Source organism: Sorex araneus, chromosome 7 (genome assembly GCF_027595985.1).
Source record: "Sorex araneus isolate mSorAra2 chromosome 7, mSorAra2.pri, whole genome shotgun sequence".
Taxonomy (NCBI): Eukaryota; Metazoa; Chordata; class Mammalia; order Eulipotyphla; family Soricidae; genus Sorex; species Sorex araneus.
Window position 1 is genome coordinate 14707970 of NC_073308.1, and position 23317 is coordinate 14731286.

Sequence of the window (23317 nt, forward strand, 5' to 3'; positions counted from 1 at the left end):
GGCGAACGCCCTACCCGCTGTGCTATCGCTCCGGCCCCTGTCCCTCTCTTTCTGACTCATTTCACTTAGCACGATACATTCCATATTGATCCACTTATATTCAAAGTTCACGACTTCACCCTTCCCATTCATTTTTAACTTCTCCTTGTGCTCTACTTCCCCTATTTGTTAATCACTCATTTCCCCTAATCAGACCCTGTGACTTGTAAAGTCAGGTTCCTCAGAGGACTCTGAATTTTGTATTTGTCAGTGAAATATTGCTTTTCTCTTTCCCTTACGTCCTTTGCAGTTTACTCTAGAGCTATGTCCTTCTTGATAGACGCAGGAAGACAGTTAATGCTATGCTCTTGTTACTTGAGAGTTAATTGACCCGAATAATACCTAGTCCTGGGCATCTGTCATATTTACTCAATTTAGGCCTCAGAACCCTCCCCAAAAGGAGTTTCCTGGCGAGGGACTTGGATGGACCCAGGCAAACTGTAAGCTGCCCTGGCATCAAAAAGGGATAGGCCATGCACCATAAAGCGTATAATAAGTTAAGAGCATGGTCATGGACAAACTCTGTCATGACCCCAAAAGAAGTAACTGGATATTGACCCTGCTGGGGTTAAGAAGGACTAATCTGTCCTGAGGACTGTAGTCTGGGATCTAGAGCAAGATGGTCCCCAGGAGAGCCACCCTTTAAGCTTAATGTATCTCTTACTGTGTCCATACAGAAATGACTAAAAGATTATTAAGTAAATTTAAGATTTACTTAAGTAAATGTAATCCATTTAATCCCAGTTAAATGGGGGCGGAGTGATATAGCACAGCAGGTAGGGCATTTGCTTTGCACGTGTGGCCGACTCATGACACACGTTTTCTCCGTCCCTCTTGGAGAGCTCGGCAAGCTTCTGAGAGTATCCTGCCCGCATGGCAGAGCCTGGCAAGCTCCCCATGGCATATTCGATATGAAAAAAAGGGTTAACAGCAAGTCTCACAATGGACACATTACTGGTGTCCACACAAGCAAATTGATAAACAACAGAACAGTGCTACAGTGCTACTGGTTAACTGGATTTGGACTAAGGAAAGGAGAACTATGCCCTTAGATGGAATTCTGCCCTTGGGCGGATCTTCTAGAGGATGAGATTTTGTCCTAGCTTCCCCATAAGGAAGGGCTCTATGTATGTTGATTGTGCTACCTCACCTGTGTGTAATAGCTACCTTTGAAGTTTTCCTTTTAACTATGGCTGGGAGACAGGAGTGGGAGAGAGCGAAACTGGTTGGGGTGTGTGAGACTGGAATGAGAGGCAGTGTGAGTCTGAAACGCAGATGGAGATTGGAGTGAACAGTGACTGATCACCAACCAGTTTGGTGTGCCTGTCAGCAGTGGCTGGTCAGGGTTGGAGAAGTGGCTCATGACCACCTAATGCATGCAGCGCGTGCCCACAATTTTTGAACCCACATCCAGTATCCCACATAGTACCCTAAGCAATGCTAGTAGTACCTAAGCATTGTGTGGTGTGACCCTCAAAATAGCACTGTACTGTAGCACCAGTAATGTCTCCAGTGTGAGACTTGTACTGTTTTTGGCATATCGAATACACCACAGGTAGCTTGCCAGGCTCTGCTGTGTGGGTGGGATACTCTCAGTAGCTTGCCGGGCTCTCTGAGAGGGGCGAAGGACTCAAACCCTGGTCGGCCGCATGCAAGGCAAATGCCCTACTCACTGACCCTCAAAAAAAAAAATTATAAAAAGGTGAAGTTGGCTCTAAGAAGGTCCACAGATGGGTACAGCTTGGCAACAGTCTGTGATTTAGTTTATTTCTATCATTTGCCTGGAGACTTGAAGGGTGCCCTTTTGCTGGGTTCTCTAACACAGTGCTCCCACAGAAAATTTGCAGTTATTTTTTGGGGCTACACATCCCTAGCTAGGATTCACTTGCATATTTACGTGTTTGCAAGTGGTGGAACTGAATACAGGACTTGAGATTCTTGGAGAACATTCTTTAAGTGGAGACCCCTCCAACAGGCAGAACCTGGAGAAGGACAAGGTTGTGGTATCCAGGACTCAGCACAGGGGTGAGGCACTTGCCTTTCACGGAGCTGAACCCGGCCTGAGCCCTGGCACTGTGTTGGACCCTGAGCACTCTCGGGTGAAACCCCTGAGAACCAAGCTGGAGTACCTGCGATGTTGGTGGACCCCGTGGATGGCTCCTGTGAGTTGGGAGGAGAGAAAGACAGCTTCTCCCACTCCATCTCTGCCACCCGGGACCCGCTGGGAAGACCAGGGCTGGAAAGTCTTTGATGAACCCCTGCTGGCATAGGCCTGAGCCCCTGGCCCCCAGCCCTACCAGGTGGCCGACAGGCCACACCTGAAGTCTTCTTGGTCTGCCAGGCACGGGAGGTGATCCCTGCCACCCGATTTCTCAGGGAGCCATGGACTCAGGCTGGAGCGAGGGTTTGCTCTTTGCAGGAAAGGAGAAACCAGTCCCAGGCCTGACCCAGGGCTTTCGGGTGTTTCTTGTCTTGCCCTGCAGAAAAGAATTTCAGGAGGAGACAAGCAGTGAAGTAAAACAGATTTTATTTGGGGGGCTTTTGAAGGTGTGGAGGGGGAGGGGAGGGGGGAGGGGAGAGGGAGAGAGAGAGAGTAACGTGCTCAAGAGAGAACACAGGCTTCTCCAAGGATGGAGAAAGCCCCTATATGCTTCCCAGCATTAGACAGGAAAGCATGAAAGTACACATCTCAAGAGGGGAGATGTGGGTGACATCTGTGTTTGGGTGACACATGTGTTTGGGTACCACATGTGCTCAGCCACAAGGGTGCAAGCAGCACACAGGCTCAGGCACCCCCTGTGTGTGTTTCCTTTGTTCAAGATGGCTTTTATAGGGTTTCTCCAACCTGCCCCCGCGTGGGGCCTCCACCAGATAAAAGTCTGTTGCTAGGGTTGTTGCTATGTGGGTAGAATTGGGTGCAGCCTTTGAAACTCCTTTTCTTGACCTTTGGGTCCTCCTGGATCTTCTCTGTGCTGAATCACTAAAATTAATTGGACTAAGGGAGAGATCTGAGGGTTTTCAAGGAATTTCCCTCATGGGGAGGGGTCCAATCTCCTCAGGGTCTGCTGAAGGTCTTATCAGGTCTTGTTTTCCATATCCACAGGGTGGATCAGTCTTAGAATTTTCCTTCCCAGAACTTCTGTTGACCTAAGTTTCATTGCCAAGGCCTTTCCCTTATCTGTCTGTCTATATCACCGCAAGCACTGTTGGGTGTGGCTCCAAGCCAGAAACAAGAAAGAGGATCTACTGATAGTGGAGGAGATAAGACTGTGGCCTTGCATGCTGCTGACCTGGTTGGATCTTGGCAGTCCAAACGGTCCCCCCTGCCCACCAGGAGTAATCCCTGAGTACAGAGCTAGGAATAAACCCTGAGCACAGAGCCAGGAGTAAGCCCTGAGCACAGTGCCAGGAGTAAGTTCTGAGCACAGCTGGGTGGGAACCCCCTTCACCCCTACCACAAATAAAAAGCAAAGAATCCACATTTATGCTTATGTTTCTTTAGTACTGATAGCTAAGTTCCTCTTATTCATCAAGAAACCTGCTGTTTCTTTTGGCACGTCACACATAGCGGGGCTCCTGCCTTTGTGTTCGGGTGTGTCTCTTTAGGCAGTCTTGGCAAATTATGTGGTGCTGGGGATTGAACCCAAGGCCTCCTGCATCAAAGCATGCCCCTAGTGCCTGGAGTTGCCTCTGCGGCCTCGTGGTATGCTTAGTTCACTACACAGACCCACACACATCACTGTATAGAAATACAGGGCACCAAAGGTTATTCTTGCTTTTTGCTCTTAGGAAATAGGATCTGGCATCATGAAGGTTGACAGGAAAAGGTAAAAATGACAGGAGAAAAACGCAAATAATACATGTCTCTCAACTTCCACACGTCTTCTCCTGCTTCCCTCCCAACTCTGAATTCTGAAAAATATTTGTGTGACCTGCCAGCTCTGTGGAAAGATCCTTGGTCACCATGGTGACGTTCTTTCTCTCCCAGAGCCTGGCCACATGTTTTTCTAAGTGGTTTAATCAATTTTCCCTTTCTATCATATTTTTCACCTTTCCAGTCTGAAGATGTCTAGGCCTGCTGGGGCAGGGCATGTGGAGGGTTCAATTTGGAGCATTCAGGATCCTGGTGGACTCTATGGCCAACCTGAGAGCAGATGGGGCTCCTTCTGGAGCAGAAATCCTGCTGTTTCTGCCATAACCATGCCTCCAGACCCCATGCCAGGCTGTTTCATCCGGGGTGCCCTGGAGGGGGGCAGGTGAGACCCCTCCCTGCCCCAAGGAACCCAGCCCTGGCAGTCGAAAACCTCCAGTTCTCAACCACCGCCATGCTCACAGTCTCTCTCCACATGCTTGGGCCTAGCCTCATCTAGAAACAAATGTATTTCTGGACTGCACAGCAACTCATACCTCATACCACTCACACTCCAAGAATACTGCACCACATTTGATGGGGTTTAAAGTAGGAGGCAACCAATCTTGGAGGAAGTTTTTTTTCTTCACAGATACATATATGTGAGTCTTGTTGTTACTGTTTTTGGCATATCGAATATGCCACAGGTAGCTTGAGCGGGCTACTGGGGCCCGCTCAAGCAAAATCGATGAACAAAAGGATGACAGTGCTACAGTGCTACATATATATGTGTATATGTATGTATACATCACTGTATCACTATCATCCTGTTGTTCATCGATTTGCTTGAGCAGGCGCCAGTTACGTCTCCATTCGTTGCTGTCGCATGCTAGTGTAGCCTGATGGTGTATTGAGGGCTCTTTCAGGATCAGGTGAATGAGGACCGTCGTTGTTACTGTTTTTGGCATATTGAGTACGCCACGGGTAGCTTGCCAGGGTCTGCCTTGTGGGTGGGATACTCTCGGTAGCCTCCCGGGCTCTCTGAGAGAGACGAAGCTTTTTAGGGCTGCCTCTAATCGCCTTTACAGGTGTTCCCAGTCTACTGAATATAAGCTTTTGGTCGACTGGCATGTTGTAACGATCTGCACACTGACAAACACGCACCTGCCTGCGTCTCTGGGCAGTACCTGGGACATCTGTGGCCTCAGGTTGATCTCCTTGAGGTTGATGGAGTGCGCCTGTGGTTGTTGAGCAGCTGGCAGAGCAGGACCCTATCATGAAGGGTCTGTGCCAGGTCGAACACCTGTGCCGAATCCCAGATCACCTGGTGCTTAGCTGACCGTTGTCATCTTAGTTTGCAAAATTCAGTGTTCACATGAAAAATATGGAAATCAATATACGGACGAGACCGTCAATATAATATACTATAATATAATCTGCTAAATTCATCCCTACATACTTATTAATTTTTATGATTGTAAATAGTTTCTCATATTAATTCTCCCCAAGTTCATTGCCATTTTGTTTGTCCGCGGTCACCACTGTCCAGACCCCACTAGAGACCTGTGGGTGCACAGCCCTGTGGGCTGAATGGGAAATCTGTACTGTGGTAGTTTTGAGAGGAGGTTTGTGGTATACACTCTAGTGTTTTCAGGAAACAGCGTACTTGGCTTGAATTGGTAAGGGAACACAGTTGGCAGTAAGGGGTCTTGATGAACTAGGATGCTTTGGGAGCAGTGCAGGTTGCTTACTGGCTGTGAAAGTGTGACTTTCTTGCTAGCAGTCAGATGTGGAATAGGTTTATCTGTATGTCAGTGATGTCGGTGGACCCCACTGGTGGCTCATTCAAGTCAGGAGGAGAGAAAGATAGTCACCTTCTCCCACTCCGCCTCTGCCTCCCGGGACCCGCTGGGAAGACTAGGACTGGTAAAGTCTAGCAATGAGCCCCTGCTCAGCATGGGCCTGAGCCCTGCCAGCCCCACCAGGTGGCCGTGAGGGCACACCTGAAGTCCGCTTGGTCTTCTCGGCCATGGGAGTCGATCCCGGCCACCCGATTTCTCTGGGAGCCATGGACTCAGGCTGGAGTGAGGACTCAGTCTTTGTGGGAAAGGAGAAACTAGTCCCAGGCCTGACCCAGGATTACCAGGGTTCTTGTCTCGCTCACAGAAAAGAATTTCAGGAGTAGACAAGCAGTGAAGTAAAACAGGTTTTATTTGGATGATCTTTGAAGGGAAGGAGGAAGAGAAAATGGGAGATTATGGAGAGTAAGAGGTACAAGACATGGAGAAGAAACCGTTGGACACAGAGCAGATGACACCTCGTTCTGTTTTGTAGTGTATCCTGGTGTCACTTTCTGTGAATGTGGTCAGGTAGAGTTGTTTTTGTTGTTGTTGTTGGGCTTTTCTTTGTCTTTTTTGGTGGGGTGGGGGTGGGCTAAAATATAGGAAGAAAAATGCGATGTATGTGTCCAGTATGTATATTTTGTTTTTTTGTTTTGCAAGAAGAGTTGAACTCTTTTTGATAATGAGTAAATGGTGGAAAATGAAAAAAAAAAAAAAAAGAGAGAGTAATGCAAGGGAGAATGCGGGCTTCTCCAAGGGTGGAGAGAGCATATATACATACATACATACATACATATATATATATATATGTGTGTGTGTGTGTGTATGTATATGCACACAAAGCTCAACTTTGTTTTTGGTTCATACATGGCGATGCTCAGGGGTTACTCCTGGCTCTGCACTCAGGAATCACTCCTGGTAGTGCTTGGGGACCATATGGGATGCCAGGGATAGACCCTGGGTCAGCCGCCTGCAAGGCAAATGCCCTACCTGTTGGACTACAGCTCCAGCTCCAAGGCTCAACCTTTAACAATATGCTAGTGAGGGGGGCTGGAGTGATAGCACAGAGGGTAGGGCGTTTGCCTTGCACGCGGCCGACCCGGGTTCAAATCCCAGCATCCCATATGGTCCCCTGAGCACCACCAGGAGTAATTCCTGAGTGCAGAGCCAGGAGTAACCCCTGTGCATCGCCGGGTGTGACCCCAAAAAAAAAAAAAACCCAATATGCTAGTGATTGCTTATAGAAGGGCTTAATGGCCCCTGGGTGAAATACAACAATCTTCACACTCTTTCCTCTAAGGAAACTTTAGGGGAACATTTTTAGCGGTTTTTTCATAACAAACAATACAAAATAAATTATTTTGGTTCTGTTTTGGAGTAGGGATTGGGGTTCAGGATGGAAACATCTGAAATATGGTGGTGGGAAGGTGTAAAGGTGGTGGGATTGGTGTTTGAATATTGAATATAATCAAACATTGTTAACTACTTCATAAAATAAAAAAAAATTGAAAAAAAATCCTGCTGTGTCACTCTGAAAAGAGCCATTCTGCCTCAGGAGTGCCCATTTCTCCTGACCTGCATAAGCTGCTTATATCTAGAGCCTTTTTTTCTTTTATTATTTTTATTTTTTTTTTAACATCTAGAACTCCTGACATGCAGGCTTTGAAAGTAAGGTCAGAGATATAGTACAAGGGGTAAGGCGGCTTTGCCTCACATTGTGCCCACCCAATACTGCATATGGTCCCCCAACTCTGCCAAGATTGATCCCTGGGCACAGAGCTGGGAGTAAGCTTGACATCTCTGGTTGTCCCAATCCACCTCTGGTCAAAAAAATCATCATCATCATCATCATCATCATCATCATCATCATCCTGTTGATTGTCGAATTTCTCAAGCGGTCTCAGTAACGTCTCCATTCGTCCTAGCCCTGAGATTTTAGAAGCCTCTCTTGACTCATTCTTCCCAACGATGCCACATTGGAGGCTCTTTCGGGGTCAAGGGAATGAGACCCAGCTTGTTACTGGTTTTGGCATATGAATATGCCATGGGGAGTTTGCGAGGCTCTCTCATGTGGGCAGGAGACTCTCGGTAGCTTGCCAGGTTTTCCCAGAAGGAGAACTAGGCTATAAGATGTAGTGTGGCCACTTTGCAGCCTCGCGCTTCCTAGAGCTTGGTTTTCCAGTCTCTAGATGTTAGCCATTGGTGGGATTACATGGCGCCGGGGGTAGTCCCTGGGTGTGACTGCCTACCTACTGGAAAGTGGGAAATCTGGGTGGAAGCCCAGTCCCGATCCGAACATGCTTGGAGGTCACAGCCCCGGGTCCCACACACCTGGGTTCCTCTGCCGGTTCCTTCATGCGGGAGGCTCCTCCAAAGGCGCAGAGAGGGGCCTTGAGCATGGCTGTGGCTAGGCTCTGGAGGTCTTCGGCCGCGGGAGCGCTGCTGGGGGCTGGAAGGGAAGCTGGAACTCACCCCCTCCCAGGGGCCCCCGGGGAAGACTGCCAGGCGCGGGGGCAAGAGACTCTCTGCCCTCATCAAAAAAAAAGTAAAACAAAAACAGACCCACTGGCACCCCGGGAGCAACAACCGGGTGGGGAGTAGAGACCCAGGAACTGCAGAGGTGGACGCCCTCCCCTCCGCCTCTCCCTAAAATCCCAACCGAAAAAGTGGGTGTGGGGAGAATGGTAGAGAGATAAAGTGAAAAGGAGGGTCGAGGGGAGCTAAAACCGGCCTAGCAGATGAGTCTTTCCGCCCTGGCGCCCTGGAGCCTGACGAGGCCGGCCTCAGAGCGGGGCGACGGGTCCCAGGCTCGATAGGGAGATGGTTTAGGAGCAAATACGCTTATGGTATAAAAGCAGATGCAGGTGTTTTCTTCTTTTTTCTGTTTATTTTTCGTGGCCACATCCGGAGGTGCCCGGGGCTCACTCCTGGGCGCTGGGGGCCCGCCGTCCTCAGCCCGGCTGGTCCCCGGGTCCTCGCTGCCGGCCAGTTCCTACCCGGTGACACGGACGAGCGCGCGCGCCCCTGCCGCTGACCGCCGGGCCCCCTGCCCCCCGGGGGCCGAGGGAGGGCTCCTGGCGCCGGGGCAGGGCGCGGGACGGACCCTGCTCAGAAGCTGCTCCGGGCGCGGGACGTGCGAGCAGCGGCCCCGACAGCCGGCCCGGCCGCCACCGCCGAGCTTCTGCCGGACGCTCGGATTCTCCCCCCAGCCCGCTCCTCGTTTCAGCTTCGGGGACCCGGGGACGGCCGTCAGTGCTGCGGGCGGAGCGACGAGGCGGGGCAGGGGGCGGAGCCGCGGCGCGCCGCTGACCCGGAAGCGCTCCCGCCGGCCCGGAAGCGGATCCGCGGGGCGAGGCGCCGCTGAGGCGCCGGGTGGCGGCGGGCGGCGCGGGCGGCCCGATGGTGCGGAAGGCGGCGCGGCGGCGGGAGGATGAGCTCGCCCCGGGAGCGCGCCGCCGAGCTGGCCCGCTTCTACACCGTCACCGACGCGCAGCGACACCCGCGGGGCCACACGGTGTATAAGGTCACGGCCCGGGTGAGTGGCGGCGCGGGGCGCTGGCCGCGGTCCTGACTGGGGGTGACGGGCGGGCGGGGGCGGGCGCCGACCCGGGAGAGGGTCGGTCCGGCGAGGCCGCGCGCACGCTCCGCGGCTCACGGCGGGCTTTGCTTCCAGAACCGAGTTTTATTTTCTCTTTATGGGGGCACGTAGGGCACCCCCTGCCTTGCCGTCCGGGAGCGGCCGAGCAGACGAGAGAGTGAGAGATGCGGACCTGGGCCGCACCCCAGGGTGCTGGAGCCACGAGCCCAACCTGACTCTGCGCTCAGGCATCAGCCCGGCTCTGTGCTCGGGGCTGACTCCCCCCGGCTCTGTGCTCGGGGCTGACTCCCGGCTCTGTGCTCGGGGCTGATTCCTGACTGTGCTCAGGGATGCTTCCTGGCCTCGTGCTCAGGGCTCACTCCGGATCAGTGTTCAGGGATTGCTTCTGGCTCTGGGCTCAGGAATTACTCCTGGCTCTGTGCTTAGGGCTCACCCTCTGCTATGCATTCAGGGAACCCTATGGGACGCCAGGGATTGAACCCTGTAAGCCTTGTGCAAAGCGGGTGCCCTGTCCGGCCCTATTAAATAGTTACTCCTTTTGAAGACAGAGGAGCAGAGCACCTTCCCTCAGGAGGCTGGGCCAGGGGGGTGATGCTGTTTCTCCCAGGAGGTGGAATGCGCTGGCGTCCGTAGTTCCTGCGCCTGACTTGGCTGCTTGAGGAGCCCCCTCAGGTGCTGTCTGAGGGGCAGCATTGCGGTGTTGCAAGCTCCGGGGTGTATTGGGTCCCTGGAGAGCTGTCCCCTTCTGAAACCACTCCCGACTCTGTGGGCAGTTCTCTGAGGCCAGGAGGGTTTGCATCGGGTGGTGACTAATAGGTTTTCTAATTTAACGACTTTATGTAGGACCTCTGCTCTTTTCTCCTTCTCTCTTTCAAGCGCACCAAGTGGTACTTGGGGCCGACTCCTGGCTCTGTGCTGGGGACATGATTGAGTGATTCTTGCAGAGATTTCCTTTAATTCTCAGCGGAAGGAGGTACAGATGTGAGCTATGCTCAGCCCTGCTCTCGGTGGCATCACCGTGCTCAGTTTACAGAGCTCCTGCCTTGGGCAAGGGCTTCCCCGCACCAGACACTGAGTGCGGCCTCTGCCCTGTGTTCCTTGAGCATGAAAGCAAAGGTGGGCTTGTATCTGTCCACCTTCCTGCTCTCTATTCATGTACCTGCTTTGAGGCTCAGCCGTGGCTTCCTCCACGGGCAGCAGGTGCTGTGCCATTGAGGCAGAATCCTCGCCCCGGTGGGCTTTTGTTTGCCAAGGACTGTGTTGCCTTTGGAGCTCATGATGTGGCAGTGGAGACACAGTTTGTCCTCAGTAGATCCTTCTGTTCAAAGTGTGCCGTTTGCTGTGTCTCGACAACACGGTCGTGTGGGAGCCACCACACAGTGGGCACTGTGGGTCTCCGAGCTCCTTAGCAGGACGCCTCCTCCCAACCACCTCCGGCCACCACTGGGCGACTCTGATTGGAGATTAGCTTGTCTGGCCTGGAATTTTGTGTAAATGGAATCATACAGCATGCGCTTAATTTTCTTTTAAAACTTTTTAAAACTTATTTGTGGCTTTTCCTGAAGCGATTTTCAGCAGGTGAGTGCTGGGGGCTGGTGAGGGAGGGTGTACAGTGGCAAATGTGCTTGGCTCAGAAGCTTAGAAGTGTCTTAGCTGTCAAGTGAACCACTCCTTGACTCTTGTTTTATTTGCCCTTGCTTGGTTTTTGACTCTTGCCTGTTTTGCTGACCCTCTGGGGCAGTTGCTAGGTGATTATCTTTTTTTTTTTTTTCCTTAAATTTTGGGGCACTCTCAGTGGTGCACAGAACTTTCTCCTGGCTCTGCACTCAGGGATCAGTACTGGCAGGGCCCAGGGCATCCTCTGGTGCCAAGGATCAAACTGGGTCAGTGCATGAAAGGCAGGCACCCGCCCTGCTGCTCTGTCTCTCCTGTCCTCCAGGTGCGTTTCATACACAGTTTCAGTCCCTTCCTCACCTTCTCGCCGTAGGTTTTGTTGCTCTGTTGAGGGAACCCTCAGGCCTGGCCCCATGGCTTGTCCACCCTGCTGAGTGCATTCGGGGTGTACGGTTGAGCTTTGCTCTGCCACTCGTGCTCCCTGGGGCTGCCCTTCCTGGTGTGCTGCTTGCACAGCATTTTCTGGCTGAGCTGCTTGCCAGAGCCCGACATTCAGCCGTGGGGCTCCCACTTTGGGGCTGCCTGTGGTTGGAAGTTGTGTGTGGCACCAGAGATCACAGCAAAGCTGCCAGGGCCAGCAGCAGCCCTGGGGTAAGCTGTCACTCACAGGAGAAGGCTCTCAGCCATTCAGCTCCCCCCCACCTTTTTCCTTGTGTTTGGTCACACCTGGGCCTACTCAGAGATAACCCCTAGGGGTGCTCAGGGAGCCATGTGCTGCTGGGAATTGAACCGAGGTTTGTTACATGCAGAGCAAGTACCTTAACTCTTTCTACTATCTTTCAGCCCTGTTTTTCATTCTTTTTTTTTTTTTTTTTGCTTTTTGGGTCACACCTGGCGATGCACAGGCATTACTCCTGGCTCTTCACTCAGGAATTACTCCTGGCAGTGCTCAAGGGACCATATGGGATGCTGGGATTCGAACCCGGGTCAGCTGCGTGCAAGGCAAACGCCCTACCCGTTGTGCTATCGCTCCAGCCCCCTGTTTTTCATTCTTATTGTTAAAGCCAAAAGCTGTTTCCAACATTTTAACAAGTATATTTGAAAATGTAAGTCCTGTGTTTCATCTTGCTTATTCATAAGTTAAATGCTCAGGTACCAAGATCTGATGTTGAACCACACCCTTATCAACATTAAGGATCTTGATTTTCCTTGATCTTGACTAGAAGTTTGTTTTACCATGGAGTGGCAGCATTGTCGCCGTAGGATCTGCAGTGAGAATACAGCTCAGCAGACATTTACGCTGGAACTTCCTGGCAGAGCTGTGGTCTCTGGGGTTTGAGGCTTAGTGATGTGGGAGACATTGATTCCCCATTGTCCACTCTGCTCTCCAGACCTTCATTGCTTAGGAAGCTTCTTCCTTCCAGAGAACTGAGAACTCTCAAAGGGCTGGAGGGGCGATTTGTGTAGGTGCAGCTCCTGGCTGGGCTCAGGGGAACCTTCGGGGTGCTGGGGGTTGAACCAGGGTCAACTGCATACAGGGCTAGTGCCCTGCCTGCTGTATATCTCTCTGGCCCAAATTCTGCAGCTTTATATGTGTGTGTGTGTGCTTGATCACACACACACACATACACACACACACACACACACACACACACACTTGTGTGTGTCTTGTGTGGAAGCCACTGGAGCCATGCCTGACGGTGCTGGGAGTTGGACCTGGGGCCTGGTATGTGTAGGCCTGTGCTCCAGCCTACCAGCACTCATTGGCAACTACAAGAAAGACTGCATGCAGCTGACCCCGCTTCGATCCCTGGCATCTCATATGGTCCCCCTAGCACCTCCAGGAGTAATTACTGAGTGCAGATCCAAGCAACCCCGGAGCATCTCCAGATGTGACTCAAAAAACCAAAAAAAAAAAATTGCATTTGTACACTCGGCTCAGTGCAGTTTCCTTTCTGTTTTTTTTTTGTTTATTTGTTTTGTTTTGTTATTTTAATTTTTTGACCACACACAATGATGCTCAGGGGTTACTCCTGGTTCTGCACCCAGGAATCATTCCTAGTGGTTCTCAGAGGACCCTATGGGATGCTGGGGATCGAACTTGAGTTGTTCTCGTGCAAGGCAAGCACCCTCCCTGCTGTCCCATTATTCTGGCCCTGCCTCTGTGGTTTGTGTTTGGATCATACCCCGTGGTTCTGGTGCTGGTCTTGGTTAGTCAGTGCCTGTGGAGCTATAGTGTGGAACTTGGGGCACTAGTGTTCAGGCTTGTGCACCAGCCTTGTGAACACCCTCCTGGCCCTGCAGTGGCTTTTTAAGCGTGCTGGGGCCACCCCCTGCCAGTGTTCCCTAGTGCCGGCTCAGGGCTCTGGGCGGGGGGCTCTGGTGTGGAGTGTTTGGGGAGGGAAACCCTGCTGAGATGGGCTGCTTTCCCTTTCGGCACACGGACCTTTCACATCAGTGCTGCAGAAAGCATGCAGACATGCAGGTCTGGCGTTCAGCAATGACTCCATATTTCTATGTTTTGTTTTAGGTTGTTTCACGAAGAAACCCAGAGGATGTCCAGGAGGTAATGTGTTTATCCACATGAGAAATTAATTTTTATCTGTTTGACAAAAATTGAATTGCTTATGTTCTTGAGGAAATTGATGCATCTGTTAGTTTTTATATTATGTACGTGTGGTAATTTACTATTATTATTTTCTTCATTTTGGGGCCACACTTAGCAGTGTGCAGGGCTTTCTCCTGGCTCTGTGCTCAGGGGTCACTCTTGGAGAGGGGAGTTCCAGGGGCCCTGTGTGTTATCCCATATGTGGGGATTGGGCCAGGGTTGGCTGCTTGTGAGGCAAGTGCCTTAACCCCCGTATTAGCTCTTAGTTCCTTATTTTTAAAGATAATAATAAATTAAGTGTGGCTATCTACTGTTTCTTTGGTTTTTGTTTTTTGGGCCAGTGCTTACTTTTTATTTTTTAATTTTTCATTATTTATTTATTTATTTATTTATTTTTTTGACTTACTCCCAGCGCTGTGCTTAGTCCTGGCAAGGCTCAGGGGATCACATGGTGTGCCAGACTGGGGATCAAGTCTGAGTGGGCTGAGTGCAAGGCCAGCGCCTGCTCTCTGTCCACTGCCCCATCTCTCTGGCCCCGTGCTTTCATATTGAGTTGATACTACATCTTGGGAGGTTGCTTCCCAACCTCCCAAGTGGATGTGGTGTGCACTGGGGACCAGACAGTTTGGGGTCCATTCTGAGTCTCCTGAATGCAGAGGGAGTTTTGAACTTTCTCCAGCCTGACCCCAAATGGGTGTTCTGGATTCCATAGTTGGTGGCTGCTGTGCACCCTCCTCTAAGGTGAGCCAGCCCCTCAGGGTCTTCCTGGAGAGATCCTGGTTGCTCTGGGCTCTGCAGGGATCCTGCCCGAGGACATTGCTGTTTTGAACGATTTTTGAAAAAAATTTCTTTTTTGTGTTACTACCTGCTTATCTTCACCAAAAATAGAAGGCCATATATTGTGTTTCAAATTTTCTTCTTGAAAGCTGAAGCAGTTGTAAATGAGTTTGTATGTGTGGGATAGTGGTTTTTTGTTGTTGGGTGACACCCAGTGCTCAGGGCTGACTCCAAGCACTGTATTCAGGGATCACTCCTGTTGGGGCTTGGGGACCCTATGGTGTGCTGGGGATTGAACCCAGGCCGGCTGCATGCAAGGCAGTTGTCCTACCTGCTCCGGCCCCCAGTAGTGTTGGTTTTGTTCCCTTGGATTCTGTTATCTCCTGGTGGTGGGTCCTGTCCTCAGCCCCCAGCCTCCCTGCCCCTTACTGACAAAACTGCTTTTTTTCACCATCCAGTTGGATGACTTGGTCTGGTTGGCTACAGTGTGTGACATCAGACTTTAACCAGACTCTGAAATTATAGTACATTTTGTCGGTAAACAGAGTTCAACAAAAGATGCATTTTAAAGACCTTATACTAGGTTTTAAGGGTTTTAAGCTATCTTACTCCCCACAGTGGGCCCCTACTAGCCAGGAAGAGTATATAGTATTGTTATTTTGGAAGAATGAGATCTATGTATATATTCTTTCTCTATATGGCAGTAAAAACCCTTTTCATTATTTATTAGAGTATTCTTTGCTTCAATCCACCAACCAGAATGAGGGTTCTTTAGCATCCTGTTGTCTTGGGATGTGGAGCTTCCGAGAGCTGACAGCTCGTTCCAGTCTGAGGGCTTGTGTTTCCTTGGGTACATGTCTGGTGGCTGTATTGTACTCTCTAGCTGATATTCCGCTTTTCCAGGGAGATTCCTGAGCCCACCTGTCTGAGAACATACCCTCTACCATTTCCTTGATCCTCTTTTGGGGAAAACTCTTTTGTAGTAAGAGTTGCTGGTGAAGCAGTCATCAGGGAGCTCCTGTAAGTGTCTCTTGGTTGATACTTGCATGGTTCCCCAGCTTCTGTGGCTCCATTTTGAAAATCACTCGTGTCTAGCTGACTGCCTTAACATGCACACGAACTTGGAAATGACAGCAGCCTTTTGTTCTTAGCTTCTCATGCATTTCATACTAAAGTGGAAATGCTTACGTAGGAGAGGAATCCATCACTTCCAGCTATTCCTTCCTTCCTTATCTTTCCTGAATTCCTGGAGTGGATGATTCAGAAATAAGGATGAGCTGATACTCTAATACAGATAGAGGAACTGTTCTTCTGATCAAGATTGGGCTGATTGTGCTGCCCTTGTAAAACTGGAGACATTTTGCTGTTTTTCTTTTATACAATGATAGTAACTTTGGCACTTGCTGCCAGAGATCATTGTATTCTTCCTCAGTGTTCATTACAGACACAGAAATTCATGTGCAAAATATCCAGGTTAGCTTTTTTTATTCTTTGTTTTTTTGGGCCAGGCTTGGTGGTGCGGCAGTGCTCAGGGGTTACTCCTGGTTCTGCACTTAGAAATTACTCCTGGCAACCTCAGGACCATATGGGTGTTGGAGATTGAACTCGGGTTGGCTGCATGCAAGCAAATGCCTTACCTGCTGTACTATCTCTCCAGCCCCTCCAGGTTAACTTAAAAAAAAAAAATCACCCGCCTCCCCTTAAATTTTTCATTTGTTAAGAGCACTTAGATTATCTGAAAGGATTTGTATTCAGGTTAACTGGTCCCTGGATCCATGAATGAATCATCACTCGGGCTTGAGGAGTCCAGATGGTAAAGAGAGAGGGGCACATTGCCCCACCCCACCACTTTTTACAGGGTGCTCTGTTGCTGTCTGTGTAGCTTAGCACTACGGCTGTGGCCCCAAAAACTCAACATGAAAAATACTTGAGGGAATATTTTTTTGAGGAGGAGAGGGCTTGGGTCACATCGGGTGGTGCTCAGGGCTTACTCCTGGCTCTGTGCTCAGGGATCACTCCTGGGGTAGCTGGGGCTGGCTGTGTACAGAGCAAGTGCTTAAACCTCAGGACTGTACCTCTGGAGCTCAGAAAGTTCTTTCTTTTTTTTTCTTTTGGTTGTTGGGTCAATCCTAGCTTAGTTAAGGGATCATATAAGGGAGGACCTCAGGCAAGAAGAATGTCTGGACCCCCATACTGTCTCTCTGACTTGACATGGCACTGTTTAATAGTTTGGGGCTGGAGAATGAGCCCATGTCCTGGCATTTGATTCCTGGTCCATGTGATCCCCCATGCATTGAGCTGTGGTTCACTCCTTAGCCCTGCTGGTGTGGCCCCCAAACAAACAACAGCAGAGCAACAACATACGGAACTCGTGTGGGCAGCATGAATGCGAGACGGGCTCTTGGAACGTCCAGGGTCCTTTAGGTCCTGCAGGTCCTGCCTGTCCTGTGGGCAAGGGGAGTTGGGGGAGGGGGAGTGCCTCCAGTGGCAGGTGACAGAACCACAACTGTTTTCTCTTGTGCAGGTTGAATTGGGGGACATGTCTGATACGTTTTCAATCTTTATAAAGTGCTTTTTCTTCTGATTTAATCTGAATAAGGTTAATTCAGATTAAGAAATTAAAGTACTTTTATATGTAACATGTTCCTTTTAAAGTACTGATGATTTTTATTAAAAAAAACCTAGATGGATTCACCTTCCCTCCAGAAATGATTATTTTCACTTTAGGTTCAGGTTTATGAAATATTAAAGTTCATGGCATATACTTTTATAAATATCAAAGTTCATAGCATTAGTTTCTATGTAACCATTTCTTCAGGATTTTTGTTTGTTTAATCTTTTAGGCAAATGCCAACTTTGAATTTAAAAGTTGTCTAGAAAGCGGAGTGATAGTACAATAGGTAGGGCACTTGCATGCAACTGACCCCGATTCAATCCTTGGTACCTGATATGGTCCCCAAGCATGGCCAGGAACGATTCTAGAGCTCAGCGTCAAGAGTGAGCCCTGAGCTCCTCAGGGTTGGGCCCCCAGGCAAAAATAAAAGTTTGTTTAAATTATTTTATTTTTAAAAATGAAGTATCTGAAAACCATTATCATTCCTGCATAGTTTATTTATTCTTTTGTTTTGGGGCCACACCCAGTGGTGCTCAAAGATTACTCCTGGCTTTGCTCAGGAATTACTCCTGGCATACTCAGGGGTCCTTTTGCATCTTCTGGATGTTTGCTGGGTTCTTTATGGTCCGTCCCTCCTGGGCTTGGAGCTTCTGATGGATGAAAGTCACTTTCTCTTGGATCAGCTCTAGCTCCTCCCACAGGAACTTGGTACTGTCGTGGATCTCCTGGGTCACAGCTGCAAGCAGTGCGCGGTCCTCGCTGTCCTGAAGGGTCTTCTCCATCCCTAGCAGGCCACGTGCCAGGGCCTCGTACAGCTGCTGGGGGCCCTGCTCTGAGCCCCACCTGCAGCCCTTCTTCTCTGGCTGGTGCCCTGGCAGGTTCAGCACCTCTTCCAGCTGCTGGGTCTTGGTCTGCTGCAGGCAGCTCTCCTTCTCCAGCGTGGTCACAGCAGTTGAGGAACTCAAAAGCCTTGTTCTAAGCCTGGAGCTAGCACTTGAGGGACTCCAGTTCACACTGCAGGAGCTTCTGGGCATCAGCGATCCCCAGGGACGACTTAGCTTTGCCTTTGGAAGGACTGGAGTGATAGCACAGTGGGTAGGGCGTTTGCCTTGCACAGGACTGACCCAGGTTCGATTCTTCCGTCCCTCTTGGAGAGCCCACAAGCTACCGAGAGTATCTCGCCCACACGGCAGAGCCTGGCAAGCTACCCTTGGCGTATTCAATATGCCAAAAACAGTAACAAGTCTCACTTGGAGACGTTATTGGTGCCCACTTGAGCAAATTGATGGGCAACGGGATGAAGTGATATAGTGACAGTGATACAGTGATGTTCAGGGGTCCATATGGGGTGCTGGCGATGGAACCTGGGTTGGCTATGTGCAAGGCAAACGTCTTCCCTGCTATACTGTCGCTATGGCCCCGTTCCTTGATAGTTTGATGTGATTTTCTTTTGAAGAGATTAAATAGCATTTTATGTAGTTTATACCATCTTTGGACAAAGTCAGATATTTTTCCAGTATGATGAAAACATTCCTGACCTAAAATGAAATTAAAAGGTCACAGCAGAAGAGTTGGTGGAAGAATTGCTGCTTTATGCGCGCACACACACACACACACACACACACACACACACACACACACACACACCACACACTCACACACACTCTCTCTCTATCTCTCTCACTCGTGCATATACATACACACATCCATTCACATGTACATATACTCATACACTAATGCATACACATACACTCATACACATTAACACTTGCACGTATTTATACACATTAACGCATACACACATACACGTATATACACATGCATACATTCACACACACTTGTACTTATACATATATGCATGTACATACTCTTCTGCAATTTTGTTTATTTTGTTCGGGGGCCACACCTGGTGGTGCTTGGGAACTTCTTGAGTGTAAAAAACTAAAGAACGTCAAGGGGCGCGTGCACTCGCGGGCTCTCCAGGCGGTTCTGTCTCACCGCCCGCATCCAGTGCCCCAGAACCGCTGTGTGTGCCATCAGTCGAGGGCAGGCGACGGAAGGAAGGAAGAAGGAAGAAGGCCATACTGGTTGCTCGATCCGTTTATTTCATTCTCTCCCTCCGCTTCTCTCCCGCTCTCCTGGATCTTTCCCCGTGGATCTGCCCCGTGGATCTGGCTCGTGGATCTGGCCCCCCAACCCACTCTTACAGCCTAGTTAAATCTCCCCAGCATGAGGGGGTTGGGGCATACACATAGGTGTGGTCCCCATCAATAGGGTAAGGTTCCTTTCCCTTAGGGGATGCTTCTCCTAGGACTTAATTCTCTTTCAGCAAGAGGATCCACCCAAGGGCGGAGTCCCATGAATGTGTTTCTCTTCTCCTCAGCCAGCAAACATATAAGAATTCATAATATTAATTATTTTGTATGGACACAATAAGAGATGCATTAAAGCTTATAGAATTGTTCTCCTGGGGCCATCTCAATCTCAGACTACAGTGCTCAGGCCAGATCAGTCTTTCCTATCCCTGGCAGGGTCCCAGTCTCATAATTACTATTGGATCATGACAGCATTTGTCTATGATCAAGCTCTTAACTTATAGTTAAGAATTAGGCACTTTGGCCAGGCCCATCTCGATGCCAGGGTAGCACATAACTCACCGCTTGCCCTGGATCCTTCCTGTCCCACGTCGGGGACCCTACTTTGGGGTGCTACGAACTGAGGGCAACTGAGGCTTAAGTGGAGAAAGCAGAGGCCCGGGAGGGAATAATATTCGAGGCCAATTAATTCCCAAGTTATAAAAACATAATATTGTCTTCTTGTGTCTATACAAAACAGTCATAGCTTTAAAGTAAATTATTCAAAAGGCACAAGAAGAAGAGAAAGGCAATATTAACTTATATAATATAAATTCAGTATCCTAGGAAGGTCTGACCTTGCAAATTAGCAGAGTCAGATTAAGGGAAAGCCTCGGATTAACTCTTTTGGGGAAGAGAGCATGGAGAAGTGATTATAGCTAAACAAAGGGATGGGAGAGATTCGGGAACACCTTGATGGGTGAGACTGGGGTAAGCCTAAACTCTGGGTAAAACCGGGACAAGCTACTTGTGGCAAGGAGGGAAAGGACAAAGTAATGTCATCCTACACTTGAGGTAGGTGCTCAGGGTCCCATGTGGCGTGATGCCTAAGGTGGAACTCGGCCTCTTGCATGCAGAGCATTTGCTTAGCCCATTTAACTCTTTTCAGCCTTGCTGCTCTGTTTTTTATAGCAGTCCTTGTTTCACACAGCCATATACTGGTCAGAACTGTACATGTTTCAGACAGCATATACTGGTTACAACTATAATTGTTTGCCTTTGCATGGCAGTTTTTTTCCCCCGTGCAGGCAGAGATTGAACCTGGGGCCTCGCATGTGTGAGGCATGTGCTCCACCTCTGAGCCATGTCTCTTTGCATGATAACTTTGTACCTTAGTAATGAATAAATATTTGTTGTTTATGTAGTTGAACTGAGTCAATTTAATGATGATATCAAATTTTCTTGTTCTTTAGATAATTGTATGGAAGAGATACAGTGACTTTAAGAAACTCCACAAAGAGTTGTGGCAAATTCATAAAAACTTGTTTCGACATTCAGAATTATTTCCTCCTTTTGCTAAAGGAAAAGTATTTGGTAAGTGATCGTTTTGAGTTTGTGACTTTAAAGTGGTGATTCGCTAATTCTATTGGTCCTTTATTCAGTTTGACCTTTGCATAAGCATGGGATGTTTCTTTATGTTCCTGTAAGTTTTCATTAACCACGAATGTATGGCGGTTAATGCATGGAACAGCAGTAAAACAATTTCAGCTGGGCAAATGAAAGATCCCAAGAAGCATAAGAAAAGGTGGTAATGGATTCATCTGACAGTTCTGAAATCTTTTGAGGTTCAGGGAAACACACACTTTTTCCCTAATGTCTTTTCTTGTGTAAATATGGAGATGTTTGGACTGTCCCGCTGTTAATTCCTGGCGTTTCTGACCAGGAAGAAGACGAGTTACGTGATTGGACTTAGTTGTGAACTGGATTTTCAAAAGGTAGAAAACATGAAAAAGTTACAGAGGAAAATAATCATGACAACCTCCCACCAAAAATAAAAAAAAGGAAGAAAACTCTGAGGAAGAAATAGATTAATATTTTGGGTGATCTGTCATTTTTTTCCCCTAGTATGGTTTATGGATATACACATTAATTAAAAATATTGTACTGTTATCAAATATTGCACATATACTTTTTTTTTCTTTTTGGGTCATATCTGGCTTTGCACAGGTACTCCTGGCTCATGCACTCAGGAATTACTCCTAGCGGTGCTCGGGAGACCATATGGGATGCTGGGAATCGAACCCGGGTTGGCCGTGTGCAAGGCAAATGCCCTACCCACTGTGCTATCACTTTTTCCTCTATAGCGTTGTTTTTGTTGCCTTAAATAAACTTTAGCTTTATTGGGAATGCTTCCTATGTGAGTAGTCATCTTACCTGTGGTCGTGATGCCAGTGTGTCTGGATTCATCGTTTTTCACTCAGTGACCATTTGCCTTTGCCATTACTGTTTACTGCCTGGCCGACCTTTCTCAGGTTGCTCATCTTTTGGAGCATCTTCTTATGTCTTTGAAATGGACATAAGTGGGGCCAGGGATGCAGTTTAACTAATAAAGCCCCTTGGTTATGTAAGATCCAACATTTGACCCTTGATGTTGTAAACAGAGGGGAGGTGTTATATCCCAGATTCGTTTGTTCTGACCATGCCTGCTGGGTGCTCAGTGCTGACTCTGACTCTGTGCTCATATCCCTCTTGGTGGGAGGAGCATATGGGGCCCTGGGGAGTGAACTCAGGTTGGTATGTGCAAGGCAGGTACCCTGCCCATTGTTGTATCGCTGTGGCATGATGCCTGTGTGTTAACTGTCATTTGGCAATGTGTAACACACACCTTGAGATGGATTATTTTTGCTGCATGATTAGCATATTTTCTGGGTAGTAGGTTTGGTGTTTTTAGGTCTAAAATTCCCTTTTTACCTATGTTGTCAGCCCAGCTCTGTGCCAGTTATTCCTGGCTGTTCTCTGCAGAAGGGGCCATTAGAGGACTCGGTGGCCATTTCTCTCTTGAATGCCCCGTTTTCTCCAAGTAGATCCCCCAGGGGCCATCGTTTTAGGTGTCAGCAGTTGAATGGTGAAGAGGGATGAATGAAGGAAGAACAGGAAAAAAGAAATGGAGAAAACAGTACAAATAAGGAGAAGTAAAATTTTTGTTTTTAAAAGAGAAAGTCTTTTTTTATCCAGTTTTGCTAAGAGGACACCTAAGAACCGAAACAAAACATTAGATTTTGTTTTGTTTGTTTTGTTAAGAAAAGAAAAAAGTCAAAATAGGGGAAACATGAAAAGGATTAATAGAAGAGAAAAAGAAAGCATTTCCCTCATTCAGTTCTGAAACTTCCTCACCTTAAATACAAAGACATGTCAGCAATAAAGTACAAAATTTGGATTTTGAAAAATTAGGCAGTGATATCACTGAAAGTTGACGTGGCAGAAATTCCAGAGTTGGGCTGGAGAGAGAGGTTCAGTGGCTGAATGCAGTTTTGTATGGAGGAGGTCTGGGTCGAACCCTTGCACTGCATAGTTCCCTGAGCTCTACCAGAGCTACCCCAGAGCCTTGCAGGGGGTAGCCCCCCAAACAAAACAAGACAAACCAAAACACTAGTCTGATTAATCAATGCCAAGAAATAGAGGCAGGGGCTGTTTGCCTTGCACGCGGCCGATCTGGGTTCGATTCCCAGCATCCCATATGGTCCCCTGAGCACCGCCAGGGCTGATTCCTGAGTGCAGAGCCAGGAGTAACCTCTGTGCATTGCTGGGTGTGACCCAAAAAGCAAAAAAAAGAAATAGAGGCAGCTCCTGAAGAGCAGACAGTGGCAGAAGTCCTTGGAGGCGGGTTTTTTTTTTTTTCTTTTTGGGTCACACCTGGCGATGCACAGGGGTCACTCCTGGCTCTGCACTCAGGAATTACCCCTGACGGTGCTCAGGGGACCATATGGGATGCTGGGAATCGAAGCTGGGTTGGCCGCATGCCAGGCAAATGCCCTACCCACTTTGCTATCACTCTAGCCCCCTGGAGGCGGTTTTAAACACACCTTTTTTCAGAAACATTTTTTGAGTCAGTCTTTCTCCATACTCTCTCTAATAGGAGATGTTTATCAAAGGTAATTAGATAGTTTACCATTGGCAGCGGTGGGATTTGAACCCACGCCCCTGAAGAGATTGGAGCCTTAATCCAGTGCCTTAGACCACTCAGCCACACTACCTAGGGCTGAAGCAATAGCGCAGTGGTAGGGCGTTCGCCTTTCATGCAG

General features: G+C 48.9%; 1 protein-coding gene and 1 non-coding gene across 3 annotated transcripts in view; one reads left to right on the top strand and one right to left on the bottom strand.

Moving 5' to 3' along the window:
- The first annotated feature begins 9072 nt into the window (after positions 1–9072).
- The window catches only part of RPS6KC1 (ribosomal protein S6 kinase C1), a 100687-nt gene continuing 86442 nt past the window's right edge, over positions 9073–23317 (top strand). For both annotated transcript variants that reach the window (XM_055144464.1, XM_055144465.1), the window contains exons 1-3: positions 9073–9265; positions 13473–13508; positions 20489–20609. In XM_055144464.1, the coding sequence (XP_055000439.1) occupies positions 9161–9265; positions 13473–13508; positions 20489–20609 (262 nt within the window). In that variant the 5' untranslated portion in view covers positions 9073–9160. The remainder of the gene's footprint in view (positions 9266–13472; positions 13509–20488; positions 20610–23317) is intronic.
- TRNAL-AAG (transfer RNA leucine (anticodon AAG)) lies at positions 23188–23269 on the bottom strand. The gene has a single exon. It is a non-coding gene; the product is annotated as a tRNA-Leu (tRNA).